General features: G+C 40.2%; 1 protein-coding gene across 3 annotated transcripts in view; it reads right to left on the bottom strand.

Moving 5' to 3' along the window:
• The window catches only part of COL12A1 (collagen type XII alpha 1 chain), a 180,234-nt gene that overhangs the window by 106,638 nt on the left and 50,179 nt on the right, over positions 1 to 23,417 (bottom strand). For 2 of the 3 annotated variants that reach the window (XM_060236191.1, XM_060236199.1), the window contains exons 13-21: positions 15,867 to 16,136; positions 13,783 to 14,049; positions 9,268 to 9,460; positions 8,431 to 8,552; positions 3,967 to 4,116; positions 3,752 to 3,871; positions 2,542 to 2,706; positions 2,255 to 2,401; positions 1,302 to 1,444 (exon numbers count right to left, since the gene is read on the bottom strand). In XM_060236191.1, coding sequence (XP_060092174.1) covers positions 1,302 to 1,444; positions 2,255 to 2,401; positions 2,542 to 2,706; positions 3,752 to 3,871; positions 3,967 to 4,116; positions 8,431 to 8,552; positions 9,268 to 9,460; positions 13,783 to 14,049; positions 15,867 to 16,136 — 1,577 coding nt within the window. The remainder of the gene's footprint in view (positions 1 to 1,301; positions 1,445 to 2,254; positions 2,402 to 2,541; positions 2,707 to 3,751; positions 3,872 to 3,966; positions 4,117 to 8,430; positions 8,553 to 9,267; positions 9,461 to 13,782; positions 14,050 to 15,866; positions 16,137 to 23,417) is intronic. The other variant, XM_060236209.1, reaches the window with a different exon arrangement.

Below are 23,417 nucleotides of genomic sequence, written 5' to 3' on the forward strand. Positions count from 1 at the left end.
GGAGTTGCATACCTTTGGAGAAATATATAAAACAGCAACATAAAGGTCATGGCTGTGGAAACTCGCTTGTAATTAAAACACAATTGGCTGGATCTGGCAGTAAATCTTCACTAACCAAAAGGGTATGAACCTGCATAGAGACTCCTCCTCATCAGTTGAAGAGGCAGTTTGGCACCTAACACTACCGAAGGAGGCAATTGGGAGACCCCTGGAAGCTACCTCTGATGTACAGAGGGAGCCCCCAAGAGTCTGAATCAGTCTGTTCACCCTGGGAAAAAGCCCTGCCTTCAGACTCATTCATCCCTAAACCCTCCATACCAGAGCCTGTCACTGCACAAGATGTCTTTCCCGAACTGACTCCTCAAGGCCCTTCATGCCCTGACACAACTCAGTGCCATCAAAGCACTGCTGTAACCAGTGATGACACCTTTAAATACTGGTAAACTGCTCCAGAAGGGGAGAGGCCTTTACCTCCTTGTAGTAGTATTTAAGGCACCAGTTCATCCACAGCCTTTGCTGGAACAGCATACATACCATACTGATAACTCAAGCTCCTGCCATGACTCCTGGACCTCAACCCTGAGCTGGATAGGGAAGCTATTTTTGCAGACTCTTTCTCCTACTGCAGACCCAAATTCACCTCTCCTGCTACTCCTTAGAGCCCCCTGTCCCCCAAGATCAGCATTTCTGGGAACACCAGGGGGTTGCAGTGGGAGGGGGATTCAAGAAACTCCTGCTATGCTGATGGATATCTGATGAGTCCAACCCAGCCTGCTTGGTAAATGGACACTGTTTCTCTTACGTTAGAATACACTTTTTGTCTGACAAAATTGCCTTTGGTGCTTTAGCAGGTTAAGTGAGTGGTCATTTCAATTGTCAAGAGATTATTTGGTGCAGTAAGTTGATTTCAGGACTCAGAGAAAAAACAGTAATACTCTAACCCTCGCATTTTCCTAAATGGTGTATAAAGCACATTCCAACTCTTATGAATCTATGTTTTGGTTCTTGAAAATGCAACACTTTCTTTGAGCAAATTCATACATTATACAATGACTTTTGATCAGACATGTGCCTGGAATTCTATTCTGGGAACTCAATGCCCAGGTGTGCAGAGTCTAATTCTAATCTGTCTGTGTTGATTAGTCTGTGAGGACTGATATGCACATGCAAGTCGTAATTTGATTCTACAGAATGAATGAGAAATATGCTTCTCTGATCTGATCCCAAGGTTTATGAAGCTAAAATAGACACCCAACACAAAACAAAACCAAAACAATACAGAATAGGGCTTCCAATATCACCTGCTTTGTAGGGCCCCCAGCAGCACGATGATATTCAACTCTGTATCTGTCAACACTTTCAGCAGGAGCAGTCCAAGATACTCTGAAGGAACGAGGAGTTACCTCAGAAGTAACTAGATTGGTAGGTGGTGGTGACAAATCCCCTGTAGTGTCAGAACATGCAAAACAAACAATGTTAGAAAGTTTTACCCCAAGACTTCCTAAAGTTAGAAAAGCACATATCAATCAACTATATTTCTTTTTGATTTTCTTAAATTTATTAATACCAAATAATTGAGTGCCATCAAGTCACAACCAACTTATGATGACCCCTCATTGGGTTTTCTAGGCAAGAGACGAGCAGAGATGGTTTGCCATTGCCTTCCTCTGCATAGCAACCATGGTTTTCCTTGCTGGTCTCCCATCCAGGTACTGACTATGGCCAAGACTGCTTAGCTTAGCTTCAATAGCAGATACTTTACTTACTAACTTGAAATATATGTGATCTGTAATGCAAGAAATAATGAATAGTACAATAAAAGTATAGAACAAGCAATCCAAATGAACTGATATTAAAGTAGAAGCAAGTGTCTGACCAGGCTTTTCCTTCTACTTCATATCTGTCACAATTCCTACACATTTATTTTATTTACATTTTTTATAGTCTGCCTTTTTCACTGGGATTCAAGGTGTATTACAAAGAAGGTGCTACTGTGTAAAGCAAAACACACAGCCTGCCATCTATTGTTACCTATGTTGATCACAGTCAAATTTATCACAGAATGCACGAAAGTCTGCCTGCTGGGAATGTGCAGCCAGTCACAATCTCCAAGCATAGATGTTCAGTACCATCACAAGTAGAATCATCATCCCAAAACTAGCTGATCTTGATGAAACTTCAGAACAATTTAAGAAGTTAGCAAATAACTTATTTTTATTTTAAGATAGTGTTCACACTGAAAAGAGAAACATACCTGGACCTTTCACACTATTGCACAAATTGATAGTGAGGTCATCAACAATAGTATTAAGCAAGGAGAAATCTGCAACGTTGTATGCGTGGGTCTCATCTGGGTCTGAAGCAATCTGTTTCAGTTCACTTTCATCAGCATTTTTAATACCTTAAACAAGATCATTAAATAAAACCATATTTGAAATAACTTGGAAATATCTGCTGGCACAATGTAATCTCATACAACAGAATGGGTACTTTATGCTGCCTACTTGCTTCTGTATTAATGTCTCTTTAGACTGTACTCACCAACAGCATAAAGCTCCACTCCCTGATCCCTCAGATTCTGTGATGGACCAACTATATCATCCTGTGATTTGCCATCAGTGATGAGGACACCTATTTTGCGAGCTCCAGGCCTCAAGCCAACTTCTCTTTTGAAGTTGTTTGCTAAGATGAACCTCAACGCCATGCCTAAAATCACAACACACAAGGGGTGGGGAGAGAAAGAGAGTCATTATTCACTAGCCTTGGTTTCTAGCCTTGAAAGTTGCTCCCCCCAAAGTGGTATAGGCATTAATTAAAGGATAAATAGCAGCTGCACACTGAGAACTTTCTGAGCTGCTAACATCACAAAAGAAGCCTTTGCCCAGGATTGATTTCATTACAATTTAAAAAAAAAACTTGAAATACCAAATTGTTCAGAACAGCAGCTTAATTAAAAGGGAATATTTAACCCTTCCCACCTCCCTTTGTGCTTTTTTCCCAATCAAAATCAACCTCAGACCCAAAGCTGTTGTTTGGCCCATGGGACCAACAATACAGGTAACTATATTTTTTCCAGTTGTCACTAGGATATCAACTGTTATTGGGAAAACAGGAGAGAAAAGAGAACATTGGGGCACCACTCAGGTTTCTACCACTTATGCCTTTCAGGTTTTTTTTGGAAACTTTTGCTATGGAATAAATTAGAGAAGCCATATCCTACCTTCCAGATGAAGTTCACTAGAAGATATTAATCCCATACCTTTGAGATCCAGGCCATAGCTGAGACTCTTTCCTGCCTCCCTTCACCTTTCATGGATATTGACTGAAGAAGTGTCAGTATCCACAAAAGCTTATAGTCAGAATTAAATTTTGTTGGTCTTAAAGGTGCTACTGAATTCAAACTTTGTTCTATTGCTTCAAACCAACATGGCTACGCACCTGAATCTGACTTCATTCCTAGTTCTACTATATTGTTCCTTATAATTGACACCTCCTGAGACATTTACAATAACTTCTCTTTAATATAGAGAATATACATTTCCACAGAATATCATTTTACAATAACGTCTACAACATTTTTTTTACCTGTCCACTATCTATCAACCACAGACTTGATCCAGAACACATGTAAACTACAGTGTTCACCAGGGGAATGACAGTTTAATATCTTTGAGATAAACATATTCATATATAAAATCATGAGTCATTTTTCCTATCTAGTTTGTAGAGAAATCAGTATAAGAATGCCTACCTGTCAGAGTGTTTCCTCCTTTATATGGTAAGTTGGTCACAGCGTCCATTAAACTCTGTTTGGTCCTGTGAGTATTGAGATGCCATTCCGTTCTAGGATCTCCACTATACTGTGCAAGAGCTAGGAGCAAAATATCACTTAATTATAAAAAGTCCTGAAACAAACAAGCAAAAAACAAAACCCCACACCATATATTCTAGTACTTTCAAACTTACCAATCTGCACTTTGTCAGGACCAATATCAAATACTTCAACAATTCGACTAATGAAGCTGCGGACTGTTCTAAAATTTGGTCGACCAATACTCCACGAGCCATCCACCAGCAACACAATGTCTGCTTCCGCTCTGGTTATACATTCTAGACCTGGCACACCAACCAGAATAAAAATATGTTAGTTGCATCAAAACAGCTCCTGTCCACTATTTCCTGTAAGTAATGCAGGGTCTGACCTAATGCAGTTCTTTTATATTTCCTGACACAGAACTAACAATAATACATAAAGGTGCACATCCCTTTATCTCATCCCTTGGTTCAAAGTAATCCTTCTAAAATGGCTTCAGCTAGCTTGAATGTAAATACTATGAGAATAATATTTGTAACAAAATTTGTGAACAAATAAATTCAAATTACATAGCCAATGATTACTTCATTATGTATATCTTGGAAAGTTCAAAATAAAAATATTTAAACGTACTAAAAACTCTGATGGAGACTAGTAGAATCTCTAGAAATTAGCAGTCTTAATGCATTAACATAAATGATAATATTACATTTCAACTGGAATACAGTCAATTAATTTAGATGGTGCAGAAATTTGCACATTTACAACTACAAGACAAAGAGAACAACATAAATAAGGTACACAAAGACACACAAAACACTAGAATGAGAAGTGACAAATACAGACATTTATACAAAGTTTTAAATGTTTAAGGGAAAAAAGCATATCAATTTGGGAACCCCCTGACTGTAGAATAAAAACAGGAATCATTTTTCTTTCCACATGCTGGAATTCACATTACATTTATACAAAGAAAAAAGACATAAGTTTTAAATGATCCTTTCATTGGTCATTTCAATGCAATGCACTCGTCCTTTTTCTTCTGGAGATCATGTTATCAGTTGCAAAATTTTCCGGCTTCATGTCATCATAGCTTCTGGTCTTTAAATGGAAGAAATCTCATAGAGTAAAATCAGGAACACTCATCACAGTTGAAATATAGATCCAGTACTGTAGATTCCTTAACAGAACTATTCCAGGTACCTGAGGATTTTAAAAGCATGATTCTCTTCTGCACAGAAAACACAAATCTAATCTTCAGTCATCACAATTATAAATTATGAAGGAGGATTTGTTTATGCAGCTATACTGGCCAGGACCTAGGCAGCAATATGCATAACAAGAAAGTGTTTCTACATCAATTCCATTTGCCCCCTGTAGTATCCCATGATATATTACATGCCACAGCAGCACCTTTAATAGTCTACAATGGGGTTTGCAGGAGGCAGAAAAACCATGGCCTGCAAATAAAACACTATGCAGGGTCTTTAGATCTAGGACTGCTTCCACATGGTCAGAGATGATTCTCCATGTAGCTCTTGTTACTGCATCCACATGGAAGTTTTCCCAGCTTTTTCCTCACCTCAGCCGTCTGCATTTGCCTCTATCATTGGAAGACTTTATATAAAAGGGTGGTGGTGGTAATAGTTATATTACTATAGCTCTGTGACCTTACAATAGCAGTCTATGGTACCAATGTATTAGTTTCTGGGTTTTTAAAAAAGTAGCCCTTGAGGTTGCAGAGTTATAAGGAAATATGTACAACCAGGACTCATACATTGTTGCAATACATAATTAAAATGCTATAGAAGCAATCCAGCTGTTACATTTTTAAAGGCCTGAAAAAGCCTTCCAGTGGTGGTATGGAATGGTGGTATGGAATATAGATTACTTACACGCCCAGGGAAATGCTAATTGCCACTTTGGGGTCAGTCAGCAAATTTTCTCCACAATTTAAGAAAAATATAGACAAGCTGGAACATGTCTGGAGGAGGGCATGATGGTGAGGGGTCTGGAGACCAAGTCCTATGAGGAAAGGTTGAAGGAAGCTGGAAAGGACTTGAAAGGCTGTCATATAGAGGATGATGCAGAATTCTTTCTGTTGCCCCAGAAAGTTGGACCAGAACTAACAGGCTGAAACTAAATCAAAAGAGCTTCCAGATAAACATTACAAAGATCTTTCTGACAATTAGAGCGGTTCCTCAGTGGAACAGCCTTCCTTGGAAGGTGGTGGGCTCTCCTTCCTTGGAGGTTTTTTAAACAGAGGCTAAATGGTCATCTGACAGCAATGCTGATTCTGTGAATTAGGCAGATCATGAGAAGGAGGGCAGGAAAGGTTGCATCAGAGCTTAATTCTCATGGGAAATGCTGCTTGCCACTTTGGAATCAGTCAGCAAGGGATCCTGGAGGTTTTTGCCATCTTCAGGGCATGGAGCAGTGGTCACTAAGGATGTATGTGCATGTGGGGGGGGGGTATTTGTGAAGTTCCTGAATTGTGCAGGGGGTTGGACTAGATGACCCTGGGGGTCCCTTCCAACTCTAATATTCTATGAAATCATGCCAATGTGGTAGAAACCTGAAAAAATGCATGTACAAATTATCTTTGACTTCAGGCTTTTCCAAAAGTTCATATCAAACAAGGTTTTGGAAAGATCACAGCAAATGAGGGAAAACATAGAAATAGGATGAACCAGGGCTTTTGTAGCAGTAACTCCTTTGGATCCACACACCCCTGATGTGGCCAATCTTCCAAGACCTTACAGCAGACCCTGTACGAAGAGTCCTGTAAACTCTTGGAGGATTGGCTACATCAGGGGGGTGAAGCCTAATAAGGAAAGGAGTTCCTGCTACAAAAAAAGCCCTGGGATGATCAAAGGATGATGCCACATGGATGCTCCTGAAAACAGGGTTGTAGTAAAGAAGCCAAGGGAGAATAAAACATCAGTGTGGAAACAGTCCCTGTCTCAGTGTAAAAGGTTTCATGTATGGCATAGTGGATGCCATCCACTCTTTCAGAGTCTTTTTATAGTTCTGCTTCCAAAACTGGAAATCCTAGCAGGCAGACTACATCTTTAAAAAATAACTACAGAAATAATGGAAATGTAACCCACGTTAAGCATTTTTAAGCTCCAGTGATAGAGAGTTACACATGTAATGAACATAGAAACCTTAAACAGAGTTACATAATAAACATCTTTGTCACCATTCACTTCTAAACACATGACCCTCAATCATAGAATTGCCTAAGGTTGCAATCAGAGAACTGGGCATCCATGTGAACTTTGGGCTTGTGTTAAAGCACCTTCCATGACACATGAAAAGCCAGGGAGATGGATCCAGAGCAGCGTATGCTCACTCTCTGATTTCTTAATGCTTCATGTAAAGAGTATACACTGTTTGTCCAATAACGTTTTCTTGTCTTATCTTTCCCACTGCAATACCTCTGACTCCCCCGCTCCAGGCTTGGAAACTCTCAGGAACCGTTTATATATAAGGCAGGAGATTTTCAAAAGCATTTGTGATATGGCATACAGTTTAAATGAATCAACAAAATACTTAGGTATACCTAAGGTGCACTTTGAATTCATATCACAATGCTTTTTGTTCTCATTCTTGGATCTAGCAAGCATAGGTATGTGGTAAAACATTTGCAACAACTTAAATTTCTAGTATAACCTCTATTTTTTTAAAAATAAAGATTATATATTTCAAAAGTGAAAAAATGGTTTAATTTTTTTATTATTGAAGAATTTTCACATCTGTAGAAAAACACAGACTGTTTTTGCACACAGCTCACCACGCAGTCACAATCCTGTTCCCTCCGCAGCGTCTGGTCGGATTTCCCACCATCTGCGCCGAAGTTACAGGAAGTGCCGCAGCTTTTGCATAGTAAGTAAAGTAAGTAAAGTAAAATTTTATTTATATCCCGCCCTCCCCCGCCACGCAGGCTCAGGGTGGCTAACAACAGCAAAACAACAATACATTTAACAAAACATTAAATTAACCCAAACCGATTAATACATTAGTTAAAACAGTTACTAAAACCCAGTTTACGTTTGCTATGCAAAAGCTGCGGCACTTCCTGTAGCTCCGGCGCAGATGGTGGGAAATCCGACAGACTCTGCGGAGGGAACAGGATTGTGACTGCGTGGTAAGCTGTGTGCGAAAATGGTAACAGTGGCAGAATAATTGTACAGGTTCTTTATTTACTCTGTACAGTGGATCATGGGAATCAAAAGTACTCAGAATACAACAGCTCAGCTTGTAAATGCCACAAGGTGTTTGTCAAGACCAACTCATAGGTCTGCATGGCTTGTAAACAGTGTGAAATAGTAAAAAAAATGAATTATGGAAAAGGCCTACTGGGAAAAAAAGATATGGTAATTAATGAAAAATGAATGCTAACAGGAAGTGGAAATTTTTAAGGCCAAGGGATAGTCTTCAGGAAAAACAAACTCTTCTATTAAGCAATGCTACTTGCAAGTTAATAACTATCTGGTAGTTGTGCTTTAACAGTTCACTTTATCAACTGCATAAACATAGAAACAAATATAAAATGTCCAGTTAAGAAACAGTCTTAAAGGCTTATTAACCTCCCTTATAAAAATGATATTTACCTCTAGATAAAAATGGAATTACTGTAGAATCCGAAAGGGTAGTCATTTCTTGTCCAATCAATGGCATACTTTCACCACCTTCAAATACTCCAAAAACATTTACTTTATAGGTAGTGCCTGCCCTGAATGATTAAAATGTATATATAAATTCAATCAGATTAAACTAGACGGTTCATTTTGTCACACATTTTATAAGCTTTGTGTAAGCTCCTGTATTTATTTCTTTAGAATTTCTTTATGCTGCCTCTCCAGCAACCTGCCTGAGGTTGCTTACAAAATAATACTAAAAATGTGACATTAAGCAATATTATTTAAAATCCAGGCTAGAAACCCAACTCAAAATAAAATATAGACCATAAAACAGACTACTGACATCTTAAAATAACAACAATTTCCAGATTACAATAATATTAAAATAAAGGCCTGGGTGATCAAATGTTTTGGCCTGATGTGTTAAAGAAAGCAAGATAAAGACCAGGCTAACCTCAAGGGCTCCATAGGTAAGGTGCCATTACTGGAAAAAAAAACCTGTCTTGAATTGCCCCCCGTTTCACATCTGAAGGTGGGGGGACAGAGAGCTGGGCTTGTGGTCCACCTTACCAAAGATCCCTTTATAGTCTCTCCCAGTGATTTCATGTAGATGTTAAACGGCAGAGGGACAAAATGAAGCCCTTCAGGACCCTGTCTTATGTATTGAGAATTTTTCTAGCCAGACCTTTTACTTTTAACCAAGGCAGGTACGAATGCAAATTGAAAACAATCAGTTGGTAGACTCTCTTGAACATGGGACATATGTTTTGGTTTGTCTGCAATTCCCAAATAAAAGATCATCAATACCTGAGCTCCTCCAAAACTATTGTGTTGTCATATGGCCCAACCATTAATTCTCCAAGGCGTCTCTCATCTCCAGTAGGATGGAAAGTTACTTTGTACCCCTTCACTTCCCCAGGGGCTGGCTCCCAGGTTACTCTAAAGCTTGACATTGTAGAATCAGATGTCTTCAGATTTCTTGGAGGCTTAAAGGGAGAAGCTGCAACAGACAAACAATACATTCAAAAAATCAAACATTCAGTACAAATTGACAACTCCTGTTTCATGTTTAATTCTTTAAAAACTGTATTATTAACAAAATGCCCTTCATCAAACAGGCATATAAGTGAAAGAAAGACTTAAATATTGAAAATACTTCTGAAGAGTGCAGTGTATCTATGCTTAACCACTATATTTGTACTTCTCTTGGGATTTTTGTCATGAGAGGTGGCCACAATATCATGTCTGGTAGAGCAGAACAGCAATGTTGTTCCCTAAGGCAGCACACACTTCCACATAGAAAATAACATTGCTATTTATTTATATGGCAGGAAGTCAAGGGGTGCAGTCAGGATCGCACCTGTTCCTTTCCCCAGGGACTCTACCCATTGACAGGCAATTATGGAAATATGGAAAATTATGTTCACAAGCTTAAAAAGTGTTGACTCAGACAAAGATGGTAAATTAGCATTAAAGCTGAGAATGCCCTCCCTCCCAGAGAACACAAATACTTTATAGAATTCAGGTTTCTGAAGAATTTTAGTACATATCTGCTGACAATAATTGATGGGTAAAAAGGAACAAATAACTGCTCTCTAAAGCATCAGGGAACTATTTAGAACATGTTAGGGATAGTCAATACAACTGGAAACCAAGTAGCAGCCCTGTACATTACAGAACACTGGAATAATATGCTATTAGTTTAGTAAACACTATGTCCCCTCCTGAGCCAACTTTTGTTTCTGGTTTGAATGTAGTCCAGTTTGTTTTTAACTAAATCCTGACAAACAAAAGCCAAGGATTATTATACAGAGACCGATTTCGCACTAACATTTAACTCGAGGTAGCATCCCATTTTTCTCTGGGGCATTTGCTGAATTTCACACATGTTACTCTGCATCCTCCTTCTGATCCGCGGCTTAACCATTTCCACCGCACGGTATCTGGATGCTCATTTTTGCGGAGTTTCTGAAAACCTGCGGATCCAATCCGCAGAACTCGCAGTGGGAAAATCATCCCATTTCGCAGTGACTGCTTTTGGGGGCGTTACCCTACATTGCCGGTTAGTCCTCACACTGCCTCCCCTTTGACGTCACACGCAAATCATCAGCCAACATGTGCCCATCCTTTTTTTTAGCACTTTTACTTGATTGCGTTGATATTTCAAAGCAGCGGAATTCCGCCATCCATTTTATCATACATAAGGGTTGATCCAAGTGGGCAGCCATGTAGTTCTGAAGCAATAGAATCAAGTGGCAGACATTAACACCTTTAATCACGAATGCCATTCTTATGCTGGCAGCCTTGTGTGTGGGGGGGAATCTTGTCCCTTCTCTCCTGCATCAGCCTTAGAACCGAGCAGTGCATTCACATAAGACTTCCGACATGTGCCCGCCCTTTTTTATTTGATTGCGTTACTACGATATTTCACAGTGGCGAAATTTTGTATTTGATTGCGTTACTACGATATTTCACAGTGGCAAAATTTTTTATTTGATTGCATTACTACGATATTTCACAGTGGCGAAATTCCTCCATCCATTAAATGCAACACGTTATCATACATAAGTGTTGATCCAAGTGGGCAGCCATGTTGGTCTGAAGCAATAGAACAAAGCGCTAGACGAGTGCAGCTTTAAGACCAATTAAGTTTTATTCAGAATGTAAGCTTTCATATGCTCTTAAGCAGACTGGGTTGCCTTGCTGCGTGTAGGCAAAAAACCAGCACCTCCATCATGGAATAAAGGCATGCCACACTTTCGATCTCAGGATTCTCCATCGTGAATGTGGATATCGCAATAGAAATGGCTGTGGGGGAGTGGGTGGGTTCGTCTTTCAAAAACCCGGCACAGGATGCTAGAGCCAATAGTAAAGCACAAACATCACACATGATGCAGTTAGCCGGCGAAAAAAGGGGGGGAGAGACCCCATTCACGTTACTTTTGTTATGTTGTTATGCAATAACGCAACCACACATGCGCTTAAAAAAAAGGGGGGGGACTCAAATTTGATTGACATGACTTTGATGCCAATCTGATGCTAATGAGAAAACAGTTTGGTGCGGGGCTGCATGCAAAGCGACCTTGCAAAAGAGACCCTGGTGCGAAATCCGCAAAAATGATCTGGAAAGAATCGCTCCGCAGATAAACGGTAGCAAACGCTAAATGCAAAATCGGTCAGAATGAAACAGGAACATGCGTTGTTTTCACTCCCCAAACAGAGATGCTCTCTAAGTGCCATGGTCATATTTAGCAGCTTATATTTTGGATGCCCAGGAAGAAGATAATGTAAACCATTTCACAAACAACTAAAACCAAATCATAATTTCAACATCCTATCAAACTATTATTCCTGCAACAGAATTTCTGAAATTAAGAGTTGCTCAGCTTTGTAACCACCACAGCACACTTCTATCAGACTAAAAGACTGGGCCCTTAACCTCACATGAGTATGGGCTAGTTTTGATTATCAGGGCATATGTTCAGAAGTACTCTGTTTACTATTATTCAGTTACACATTCCATGATGGAGCCCAGAAATGAAAACATTTCTGAGATTAACCACTGTTGAATCTTGAAATTAAGGCTGCAAACACTTTGATCCAATGTTGTTGCTGTTCCCTTCCAGATTTAAATTGCACAATCAGACAGTGATGTCTGCCTCCCATTCCCCAGTCGCTGGCACCCCATTTTGACCCACCTTCAAATCAGAGTTATTAGGCTCTGGGGAAAGCCCAGTCTTTACAGATGTCAGCACTTTCACCCTGCCTTTCTGGATGTCTGAACTTCCCTGTTGTGAGCTCAAGCTGGTTGGGAAATGTGAACCTTCCTGTCCAAAACCCACCCACCCCTTTTAAATCAGGTAGCAATGTGCACATAAGTGAATCATTGCCCCTGGGTTGTCAATCACTGCTTGTGCCTTTCTTCATCCAACACTCTGTCAGTATCAGGAGCAGGCCTTGAATTCAGCAAGAGCTCACAGGAGCACAGTTCCTGAACCTTTCTGAGGGTTCCCCCTCTTCCTCCCCACCTACCGATCTTCTCCACTGAACAGTAGGTGCAGCTGCATAACAATCCCTGGATGAGCCCCACCACCTATTTTTCTGCAAAATGACTCCTGATCAGGAGTCCCCAAGAGAGTTGTTTTTGAGCAACAATCCCCCTCCAACCCCCCAACCCCCATGTTTCTTTAGAAAACTGTGGAAATAGTCCCTAGTTAGGTTCCCATATTGGCAGGGAGCATGGATAGGCCGGCAACACTACTCCCCATCCCACTTTCCCCCATGCAAACTGTGATAGCAGAAAAAGAGTTGCTGTTTGAGAGCACCCCGTAATTGACACAAGAGTAAATGTACTGAAGACAATAGGACTACTCTCATGTAGATCTGCATGGTGCTTTGCACTCCCCCATGTATTACAAGGAAGAGAGGCAATGCAAATGAGGCTGAGAGGGGCTGCAGAACTTGGCAATGAGATTGCACAGCTGACAAAAAGTAGCCAGAGCTTTGGATACATGCATATGTACATGCATGAAAGACAAACAGAAAAGGATGCCCTCGGACCTCCCATTCCATGGCTACTGCTCAGCAACAATCTGAATGGTCAGTCACAGAGTGAGCATGCAGTGAGGTGGGTTTAAGGGTGACATCTTTGTACAAACCTCTCCAGAAAAACTAACACCGAATAAAATAAAGAGACAGACAGATCACACAAAGTCTGTCTTCTGACCACAACCAACTCTCGAATATCACTTATTCCATGTAAAACAGCAGAAATTACAGAAAGCCAAGTACTTCCCATATTGCTGTTCCTGAGATTTAGTGCTAAATGAGATATGCAGGATCAGTACTTGGGGGGGGGGTGGGGGAAGGGAGGAACAGAACTGCATGGGATTTGTGCCAATATCCTATGACAATCTCTAGTTTGGGCTATTTCACTAATTCCCCTGTTCTGTCATTAGAACTAGCCAGGGATTTATTTATTTATTTTTATCAAACTTATATCCCATCCTCCCTTAATGGACTCAGGACGGGATATAAATAACATATGGGGATCAGTATAGTTTCTGCAGATGCTGGCTTAGATGGCTTGCAGATGTCAGGTGGCTTACACCACATCTGCTATGGCCAGATCTGCCGTGAAGCTGGGTGAATACAGCCCATATACAGCAAGAGGAGGCACAATTTAAGAGGTATCTAAAATAATAAACAAGAAATATTTTAAATGAAATATATATGGTCTTTGATAGCCTAGCTAATTCTCAGATATGCTACAGAACTATATTCTACAGCCCCTGTAGTATTCCATTGTAGATAAATACATACCTGTTGTTCCTTCCCCCTGCCTGTGGCTTCCTTCACCACTTTTGTACATTGGAATGACAGTAATGTCATAAGTTGTCAGGGGCTGCAGACGTTTCAGTGTTGCAGTGGTGGAGGTAGGTGGCACCTTTGTGAACAGTTGTCTTCCTCCCCTCCGAGGACGGTAAACAACACGATAGCTGACAACTTTTCCAGGTGCAGGTTGCCAAGTAACTCTCATTGTAGTCTCTGTTTCTTGATCCACTCTCACAGCTCTAGAACTTGGTGACACTTTTAGGTGTAAAATAAAAAGAAGCTATTTTTTTCCAAAATTTAATTTTTCATACAAATATGTACAGAAATATAACACAAAATATGTTAATTTTTGTAGGCTGGCAAAGAGATAACTTGATTTTCTTCTTCAAAGAAAATGTTTAGAATGATTGATATTTTTACGGGAAGTACCCCTAGGTTTTTGTACCTCAAATTTTCTTCCCAAGTTATATTTGCTGAAGATAAAAACCACCCCATGTGAATTTTGGTAAATATCTTTTCAAAAGCAGTATTTTTTCCTATATTCCTAAATATCCAAAAGCTTTAAAGTCCACATTTTCTTCCATATTTGTCTTTGATTCTGGAAAGACAACCTTTCTTGGTATCATAATGTCGTTATCCACCCAAACATGCTGCAACAACAGCTCTAGCAACATTTTTAATAAGCAAGTTCAGGTTCACACAAGGCTTCTGTTTCTCCATATCTTTGAAACCATTCTTTTTATCCCACACAGAGCTCTGATTCCTGGTTTTCTCAGCACAATCAAAGAAGCCATAACAGGTGGCTGTTAATTATCCATTGCTGCTAGGCCAGTCAACCTCTTTGACTGCACCAACAAACATTAAAGTCATGGAGTTAAGCTGGCACAAATTTGAACTTTCCAAATCAACCCTTGGCTTCTGGCATGTAATGAATGGAAGCAACAGAATCAAAATTTCTGCTACCAGAAATTTAAGAACAGCCCAGGTGAACAAGGGAAGAGTTCTGCCTGCCAAAACCATTATCCCCACCGAACTCTGCCTGTAACAGATACAAAGATTCCAGATCACATCAAACTTAATAAAAAATCTAAGGGAACTCCATTGTGATAGTAAAGACCTTTTCTGTCAAGGCTGAGCTAAATAGCATGACTAGTTACAGATTAATTTAAAACCGTCATCAATTCACTGGTTCAATTATCTTCCATCATTCTTTTTCTTCTCTTAGGTTTGAAATGAAAATCCATGTGAGCAGATTTTCCAGAGCTCAAATTTTATACTTCACTGCTTTTCTGAAAGCTGAGCTGGGCAACAACACAGCTTACATCATATTTTTTTTCAACTTTTGAAGGATGTCCTTTTATAGTTAACTCTGGCTTGGAAAATTCCTGGAGCCTGGGAAGGTAAGTTGCAGGAGCAGGACAGGGAGCTCAGCGGTGATGCCTTCAAAGTTGTCATTTTCTTCAGGGGAACTGAGCTCTGTAGTCTAGAAATTGGTTGCAATTCCAAGAGATCTCGAGGTCCTACTAGGCTGGTCTGATTGCAGTGGTATTTATAATTAATTGATCACAGTCAGTTACAGGTTTCTTTGCTCCTACTTGAAGTGTGGCAACCCTATTTCTCCCCCAAGTGCAGCAAACAACATGGCTCGCCCTACTTTAGGGTTGCCAGCTCTGGTTTGGGAAATACTTGGAGATTTCGAGAGTGGAGCCTAGAGAGGGTGGAGTTTGGGGAAGGGGGTGACCTCAGTATGGTATAATACCATAGAGTCCACCCTCCAAAGCAGCCATTTTCTTCAGGGAAACTGATCTTGATTGACAAGAGATCAATTGTAATAGGAGACCTCCAGGTGCCAACTGGAGACTGGCAACCAGTTCCAGAGTGTGGAATTTTAACAATATTTTCATTGGTGAGAGTACAAATGAACAACTGTCTTCACCTTAATTTTGGATGGGGATGTGTCATTCCCTCTATTCATGCTTCTAAGATTACTTCCAATTTTTGGGTCACAAGCCTGCAGTTCCTCACTGATTTAAGGTAAGGAAAGAGAAGACAAAGGGCAGTGTGATACCTACCTTCAGTTGTTGCTTGTCCCTCTAGAGGAGCTCCTTCTCCACTTCTATATGAAGCCAGGACTGAAATCTTATACTTAGTCTCAGGCTGTAGGTTTTCCAGCACAGTATTTATGACATTTCCAGGAACTGTTTTCTCTCCAGACTCATCACCATAAAGCGATTTCCATACAATTCTGTAATGATGAACTGCTCCTGGCGCTGCCGTCCATGATACTCCAATGGTAGTATCAGTTATGTCTCTAGTGACTAAGTCACGAGGAGAGCCGCGCTCTGCAAGAAAAGAAGAAATACAAGAAGTGCTGTGGGTTAGAATGCAAGCAATAAATACTGACTTAAACTAGAACAAATTAAATGGTCATGAAATAGAATCAAAACACTTGGCAACAAAGCCAGTACCTATAAGTTACACTGACTATTTTGGAAGACAAATATTCAATACCTAAATTTTGAAGAGTACTTTTGCATATGCTGCGTTTACATATATAATATAGCTTATTATGTCCACATCGAATTTAAATGATTTCTTGACTTTGAAAAGGATCTGTTATAAAAACAGGGATGTTAAAATCTAGTAACTCTCAGTGAACTATAGCCCTGATATCTACTTCATAAATTACTAATGACTGCTGCAAATTCTAGGCTCTTCTGAGCTACAGATAATTTGTAAATTATTTTGGCACTCTGAAACTTAAGTTCCATGTGATTCAGTTCATAGACCTTACTTGTTTACTGAATAGCTTTGAGTATAAAACTTGACTGTGAATTATGCAGAAAGTTCAGAAAAATTAGATTAAGCCTGGAGATAAAAGGCTGTATCTTACAGTTAAGGGTAGCATGTTTGATCAATGCAAGGCTCTTTTGCTTTCAATAAACAAAACACATCACTCTTAGCTGGGCAGGTTGCCAACCTCCAGGTGGGGGCTGGGGTTCTCCCAGAATTACAGCTGATGTCCAGACTACAGAGATCAGTTCCCCTGGATAAAATGGAACCTTCCAAGCTAGATTCTATAGCGTCACATCCCTGCTCAGCTCTCTCTCCCCCCCAAACTCCTCCTCCCCAGGCTGTACCCCCAAATTTCCATGAATTTCCCAAGCTCAGGGTTGGTAACCCTAATGGCACAGTACAGCCCAATACTTTGAAAACTGATTGGACTTTAGAACCAAAATATATACTTGGCATTGGAATACATTTTGGAATCCCATAGGTTCTTACTTCCCTGTTTTCTACCCTGACCCTACAAAATGCTATAAATCAGTCCTGGTTTTACAAACAGAGATTTAAAAATGAAGCTTTATGGTAAAGTTATATGAATTCAATATAATTCCCCTAATATAAATCAGGCAGAATCTTTCAGTTTATCCAGGTGAATTGACTGCTGTGAATTTGTATACCCTTTCTGAGTATATAACAAATTCACAGCAGTCAATTCACCCGGATAAAGCTGAAAGATTCTGCCTGATTTATATTAGGAGAATCCTATTGAATTCATTGAATTAAATGAAGTTTTTAGCATGAAAATTAACCCCAGGAGAACAGTTTTTCTGGAAGACTGAAAGGACGACTTCAAAAGCAACAAACTATTTTTTAAAAATTCTGTTGTAAAGCTTTTGCTCTCAAGATGTTTTTTTTTTCATTCAAATAAGGAATATGAATGCAACCCAAGTGGAAAAAATCTGGAAAAACCAATGTGATAGAATGTACAGATGTCGCATAATAAAAGACTTTTCTTTCCACATTTTAATGTAATATAAATACACAGGCCACTTTATGTTGGCTATTTTAATTTAAGCATCTGTCATATCATGACTTCAATATTAAACTATCTGTATAACACGCTACACTTTCAACAATTAACTCTGGAGGGGCTACAGATAACAATATGTACCAGAAGCATTGCAAGAATATTAGTACAACTGAAACAATTATCAACTAAACTATAATACATAACTGGATAGCATAAGAAAGTAATTTATTTCCAATCGAGTGCAATCTGTGTAAATTACTTTAAAATGTGGATTGTGGGGACCAGAACTCCTGTAGTATTAAGTGTACTGTGTTTTTGTTGAATGAAACAGTACTCTGGGCTTCCAAGCAAACCACAAAGACTGTGGAAAATGCTGGCCTCAAAACATCTGGGAACTGCTGACGAGACAACTTTCCTACCAAGATGGAAAACAGGATTTTCATGTGTGCTGCACTGCAACTCAGAAAACGTATTGTGAATAATAAATGAAACCCTACAGAATAATAATATATTGAATGAAAACTTTTTTCTGAGATCTCTGTCTAACTGAGCTTCTAAGAAGAAGAAGAAGAAGATATTGGATTTATATCCCGCCCTCCACTCCGAAGAGTCTCAGAGCGGCTCACAATCTCCTTTCCCTTCCTCCCCCACAACAGACACCCTGTGAGGTGGGTGGGGCTGGAGAGGGCTCTCACAGCAGCTGCCCTTTCAAGGACAACCTCTGCCAGAGCTATGGCTGACCCAAGGCCATTCCAGCAGGTGCAAGTGGAGGAGTGGGGAATCAAACCCGGTTCTCCCAGATAAGAGTCCGCACACCACTACACCACTCCATGAAGCCCGGTTCTCCCAGATAAGAGTCCGCACACTTAACCACTACACCAAACTGGCTCTCCAAGAAGCCATGTCCCAATGACATGGGTTCTGAATTTTATCTATGTACACAAGTAATTATTCTCATGAAAACCTACAAGAACCTTTGAAGTAAGAAGTGTGTGTAACAAGTCCCACATTTTTACAGGCCAAACATCCCCACTTTTACAAATATGAAGCCACCTCATACATTTGTTTTCTGTATTGTCTCTTCTTAGAGGCAGAGGCACTACAGAGTCTCAGGCAAAGATTTCTTATCATTGGCTACTCGGTCCTTTATATTTAAATGGAGATGAGGGGATTAAACCAGGGACCTTCTGAATGCAAAGCAGATGCTCTACTGCTGAGCCACCCTCTCCCCCTTGCCATTAGTGTTCCAATGAAAAGTGAGATACATCACAGGACAGAAGCAAAAATGGCCTTCTAAGCCCATCAGTTTTAATTTATTTGTAAAAGCTTGCCTATGCTTTGGATTATATCATAAATCCTGTGTGGACAGCTCATTTGATGATGTTCAGCTCTAAAATACCTACCTTCATAGGTAACATTGACAAGTACAAGGAGCGGAGCCTTCACAGTTGTGGTTCCAACTCTTTGGAATTTGACTAAGTATGCCACCTCACAGGATTTTTTTAAAGTAAGAATGGCTAAAAAAGGTTTCCTCTTACAAATGACTTTTGAGGCCAACAAGTTAGCTTTCATTCTATTATGGTACTGGTACAGCTGCTTTGACACTTCCAGTATCTTTTAAATTCTGCATATTGTTGTAGTTGTTCTAAATTATAGAACAATAGTGGGTTTTTTATCACTACTATAAGCTACCTGAGCATTTATTTTGGACAAAACACCTGAATAATTATTTTAAAATATAGATACAGAAATAATAGAATTCACAGGTGGCACCAGCGTTATGAATTATTCCTTCATCTGTAATATGACTGAAATATTCAAGACACACTACTGGCATTGTGAAGGTGTCAGGTCACTACAGGAGTCGGTAACACTCCATCACGCATAGGATACCATTATATTTCATCTCTGTCACAGAATACTAACATCCAAAAATCCCATATGGGGCATTTTAAAAACACCTAACTTCATATACATTTGGATCTTTCAAAAATTCCATTTCTAGCTCTACTGTTTCCACCACACTGAGCCACACACTGTAACTGCAGCTAAGTATTTTTCCTATGCTTGTTGGCTCTTGCCCTTTTACTACTACAGAAACTATAGTTGCTACTAAAATACAAGGCTGTGAACAAGTTTAGCTAGAACTAAATCATTCTAAGAGAACACTGTAGCACAAGCTTGTATTTCTCTTTTCATTTCAGAAGCTTCATAAACGAAGCTTTTTTTCTTAGCTAATTTCCAAGAACTCTTAAGCAAACAGATTTTCAAGTGTTGTGAACATACTGCAAACAAACCACAGCAGTTTGCCTGCTAGACTCATTAGCCTACCATATCTGGAATAAATAATACATCTTGTGCCAGCCCACCATTTGCTATATTAAAACAGGCTTATCAAAACCAAACAACCCTGAAGTGAAAACTCAAAATGTAGACCCTGCCCCCCCCACCCCGGTCATAAACAGGACAGCCACTGGCTAATTGCATAAGCCTACATATAGTCAATATCTGGAGTTGCCAATCCCCAGTTGGGGGCAGAAGATCCCCTGGTTTGGAGCACCTCCCCCCTCCACTTCTGGGTTATTCAAAAGCAGGGGGGAAAATGTCTGCTGGGCACTCCATTATACCCTATGGAGACTGATTCCCATAGGGTATAATGGAGAATTGATCAGTGGGTATCTGGAGCTCTAGGGGAGTTGTTTTTGTTGAAAAGATACTATTGCAGCAGGAAAATCTGTGGATATTCAGGTTGCAGACTATGGCGCCTAGTGGTATGAATTTGGCAATAGACTTTTCACCATTTCTATGAATGGGAGTCAGCCACTATTGGCCCAGTGAATCTGGGGTTGTTTTTTTTGTTTCTGTAATTTTTGCTTCTTTAGTTTGGCTGTAGCCAAGCTGGTTATTTGTAAAACTCAGCGTCATTATAATGAGAGTGGGAGTTGCGCCTGCTTTTAAAGGTAACAAATACTATCCGTCAAATTAAAGTGATAATTAGAATGTGAACGGTTAGCACTGTCAGGTTTAAAGGTTTAAGAATCATGTGCTATTTTGTTGGAGTTTTTTCATTTTTTGTTGTGGGAACTGTATCTCTTTAAACACATGTTTTTCTTGGTGATTTGATGAAAAACACAGACTGTGAATGGCGAGAGCCGGCAGCAACTGATGAGAGCGTAGACCTATGTTGAAAAAATTGAGCTGAGGGTGAGTTTGCATCAACAATTCTGTATTAAAGGAGATTAGATTTGGATACATATTTATGTTATGTTATTAATAACAGCTCTGTGTAACATCGGGAGAAGGAGGCTGACGAAGTGATCAAAACCATGAGGAGTCCTTTCATAAGTAGTTCCTTCCTTACTCTCTCCGCATCATTAGGAATTGGGCACTGAGGAAAAAAGCATTCACTCACAACTGAGTCTACTTGAAGGAAGTTGATTTACAGGGCTACTGAAAGACTGTATGGGAAGATTCATATGTTGAAAGCTCAGGGTTCCTTAGTTTTGTTTTGTCTAGCTTCATTTAAGCTTGCACTAGGGTTGCCAAGTCCAATTTAAGAAATATCTGGGGACTTTGGGGGTGGAGCCAGGAGACTTTGGGGGTGGAGCCAGGAGACATTGGGGGCAGAGCCAAGAGCAAGGGTGTGACAAGCATAATTGAACTTCAAGGGAATTCTGGCCATCACATTTAAGGGGACTGCACTAATTTTTAAATGCATTCCTTCCATAGGAAATAATGAAGGATAGGGGCACCTTCTTTTGGGGCTCATAGAATTGGACCCCCTGGTCCAATCTTTTTGAAACTTGGGAGGTATTTTGGGGAGAGGCACTAGATGCTATGCTGAAATTTTGGTGCCTCTATCTCAAAACACAGCCCCCTCAGAGCCCCCGATACCCAGGGCTCAATTCCCCATCATTCCCTATGGGAATCGTTCATGGAGGTGCATGATGGCTCTGGGGGAGGGGCTTCCCCCACTGGGCAGTTGGCTGGGGGAGGGGGAAAGCCTGTAAAACCAAGCGATCCTCCTCTGGTACCTGGGGATTGGGAAGCCTAGCTTGCACTAAAACATATTCATATATGTTTCCATGTAAATTTCGTTGCTTCCGGTGGTTTTTCTGTTACTTCCATTGATTACACCGGTTCCAGTTGTTTTGATCATTACTTTCGCCAGGAGAGCTGATCTCTGCCAGCTGGAGATCAGTTGTAAAAGCGGGAGATCTCCAGGCCTTGTCTGGAGGCTGGCAACCCCACCTTAAAGACTAACAGAAGTTGTGGCAAGGCATGAGTTCTCATACTCATACTTACTTCTTCATTTTTTAAAAAAATAACTTCTTCATTTTAGAAAGTAAAGAAAATACTGTAAGACTTAATTTTTAAAGCATGCTTGTATTTTGAGTAAAAAATAATACTGTTAATTGAGTTTCCCTGTGTCCTTTACAAGATTTATATCTCTGGTACTTGGCATGACATTTTATGGCACACATAGCCTGGCTTCACAAAGTGACATTTATGTCAGAACTGGCCCTTGGAACAAATGAGTTTGAAACCTCTGTTCAGGGGGCAGTATCCCTATATTTAAATACACCCACACAGCCTTGGCCTCAGACATTCATTTTGCATGAAAAAAGATGAAATGAGCAGGGTGATTACTTTCTTTTTATCTGTTAAAAATGAAACAACACCTACAGTCTTGAACAAACCCTACACATCTGAACTGATCAACAATTTGTTCTTTCCCCTTGTTCTTCCTCTCTCCTGAAACTGCCCCTGGTATCCCATTTTTTTCTTTCTTCTCACTTAGAAAAAAAAGGTTAACAGGGGGGTTTTTTGGTGGGGGGTTACCTCATTTTTAAAAACTGGACCAAGTGGTTGTGGAAATCTAGGAGGAAAATTTTCCTGAAGCAGACAGATTTGAATGGCAACTGGGCTTTACATCAGTGTTTAATAGAAATGCCAGCCTCCAGGTGGAACCTGGGGATCCCCTGGAATTACAGCTCATCTCCAGACTGCAGAGATCAGTTCCCCTGGAGAAAATGGATGCTTGGAAAGGTGGGCTTTATGGCACCATACTTTACTGAGATCCTTGTCCTCCCCAGGCTCTATCCCCAAATCTCCAGGAGATTCCCAACCGGATCTGGCAACCCTACACCATCCCCTGCCCGTAACCAGAAGAGACTTGGCAACCCTAGTGCTCAGTTTCTAAAATAAATAGCAATGAGTCTCCAAGGGCATCTGGTTGAAGCTTCATATGCTTCATATTAACCTTATGTTTATTACTTATTCCAAATAACGTTGTGTAAGGGAAGAAATCAGAAATTCATTTTTTGCTGTATTTTGCTATTGCAGGGAGTGGATGTACAGAAATGACTATGGCGATGTCACCAAAAGCTCCTGCTCACAGCACCTGCTGCCACTCAAAAATGAATGTAAGGCCTGGAACTTGATCATATTCTACCTCCTAGCCTACACAAGGCATATGCTAGAAAGGTACCAGGGAACATGGTATCATTTGTCTCCCCACACCAGCAACGATGCATATCACTCAAGATGTGTACAGAAGAGCTTTCCTACAATATATACTTAACATGGTTTTTTTCTTAAAAAGTCGCTATAAGATAGTTGGTTCAATGCAAGAAGTAGACACGGTTGTGGTGATCATAGCTCTCTTTATTAGTTACAGCAAGATAACAAGTAAACTAGAAGGCTGCCTGACTGGCCCAGTGGGGCCAACTATATACAGTTCAAGTTTCCCATGCTAGGACCCCATTGGATCATTCAAACCAGCAGGGGGCCCGTGATTGGAGCA

Source organism: Heteronotia binoei, chromosome 1 (genome assembly GCF_032191835.1).
Source record: "Heteronotia binoei isolate CCM8104 ecotype False Entrance Well chromosome 1, APGP_CSIRO_Hbin_v1, whole genome shotgun sequence".
Classification (NCBI taxonomy): domain Eukaryota; kingdom Metazoa; phylum Chordata; class Lepidosauria; order Squamata; family Gekkonidae; genus Heteronotia; species Heteronotia binoei.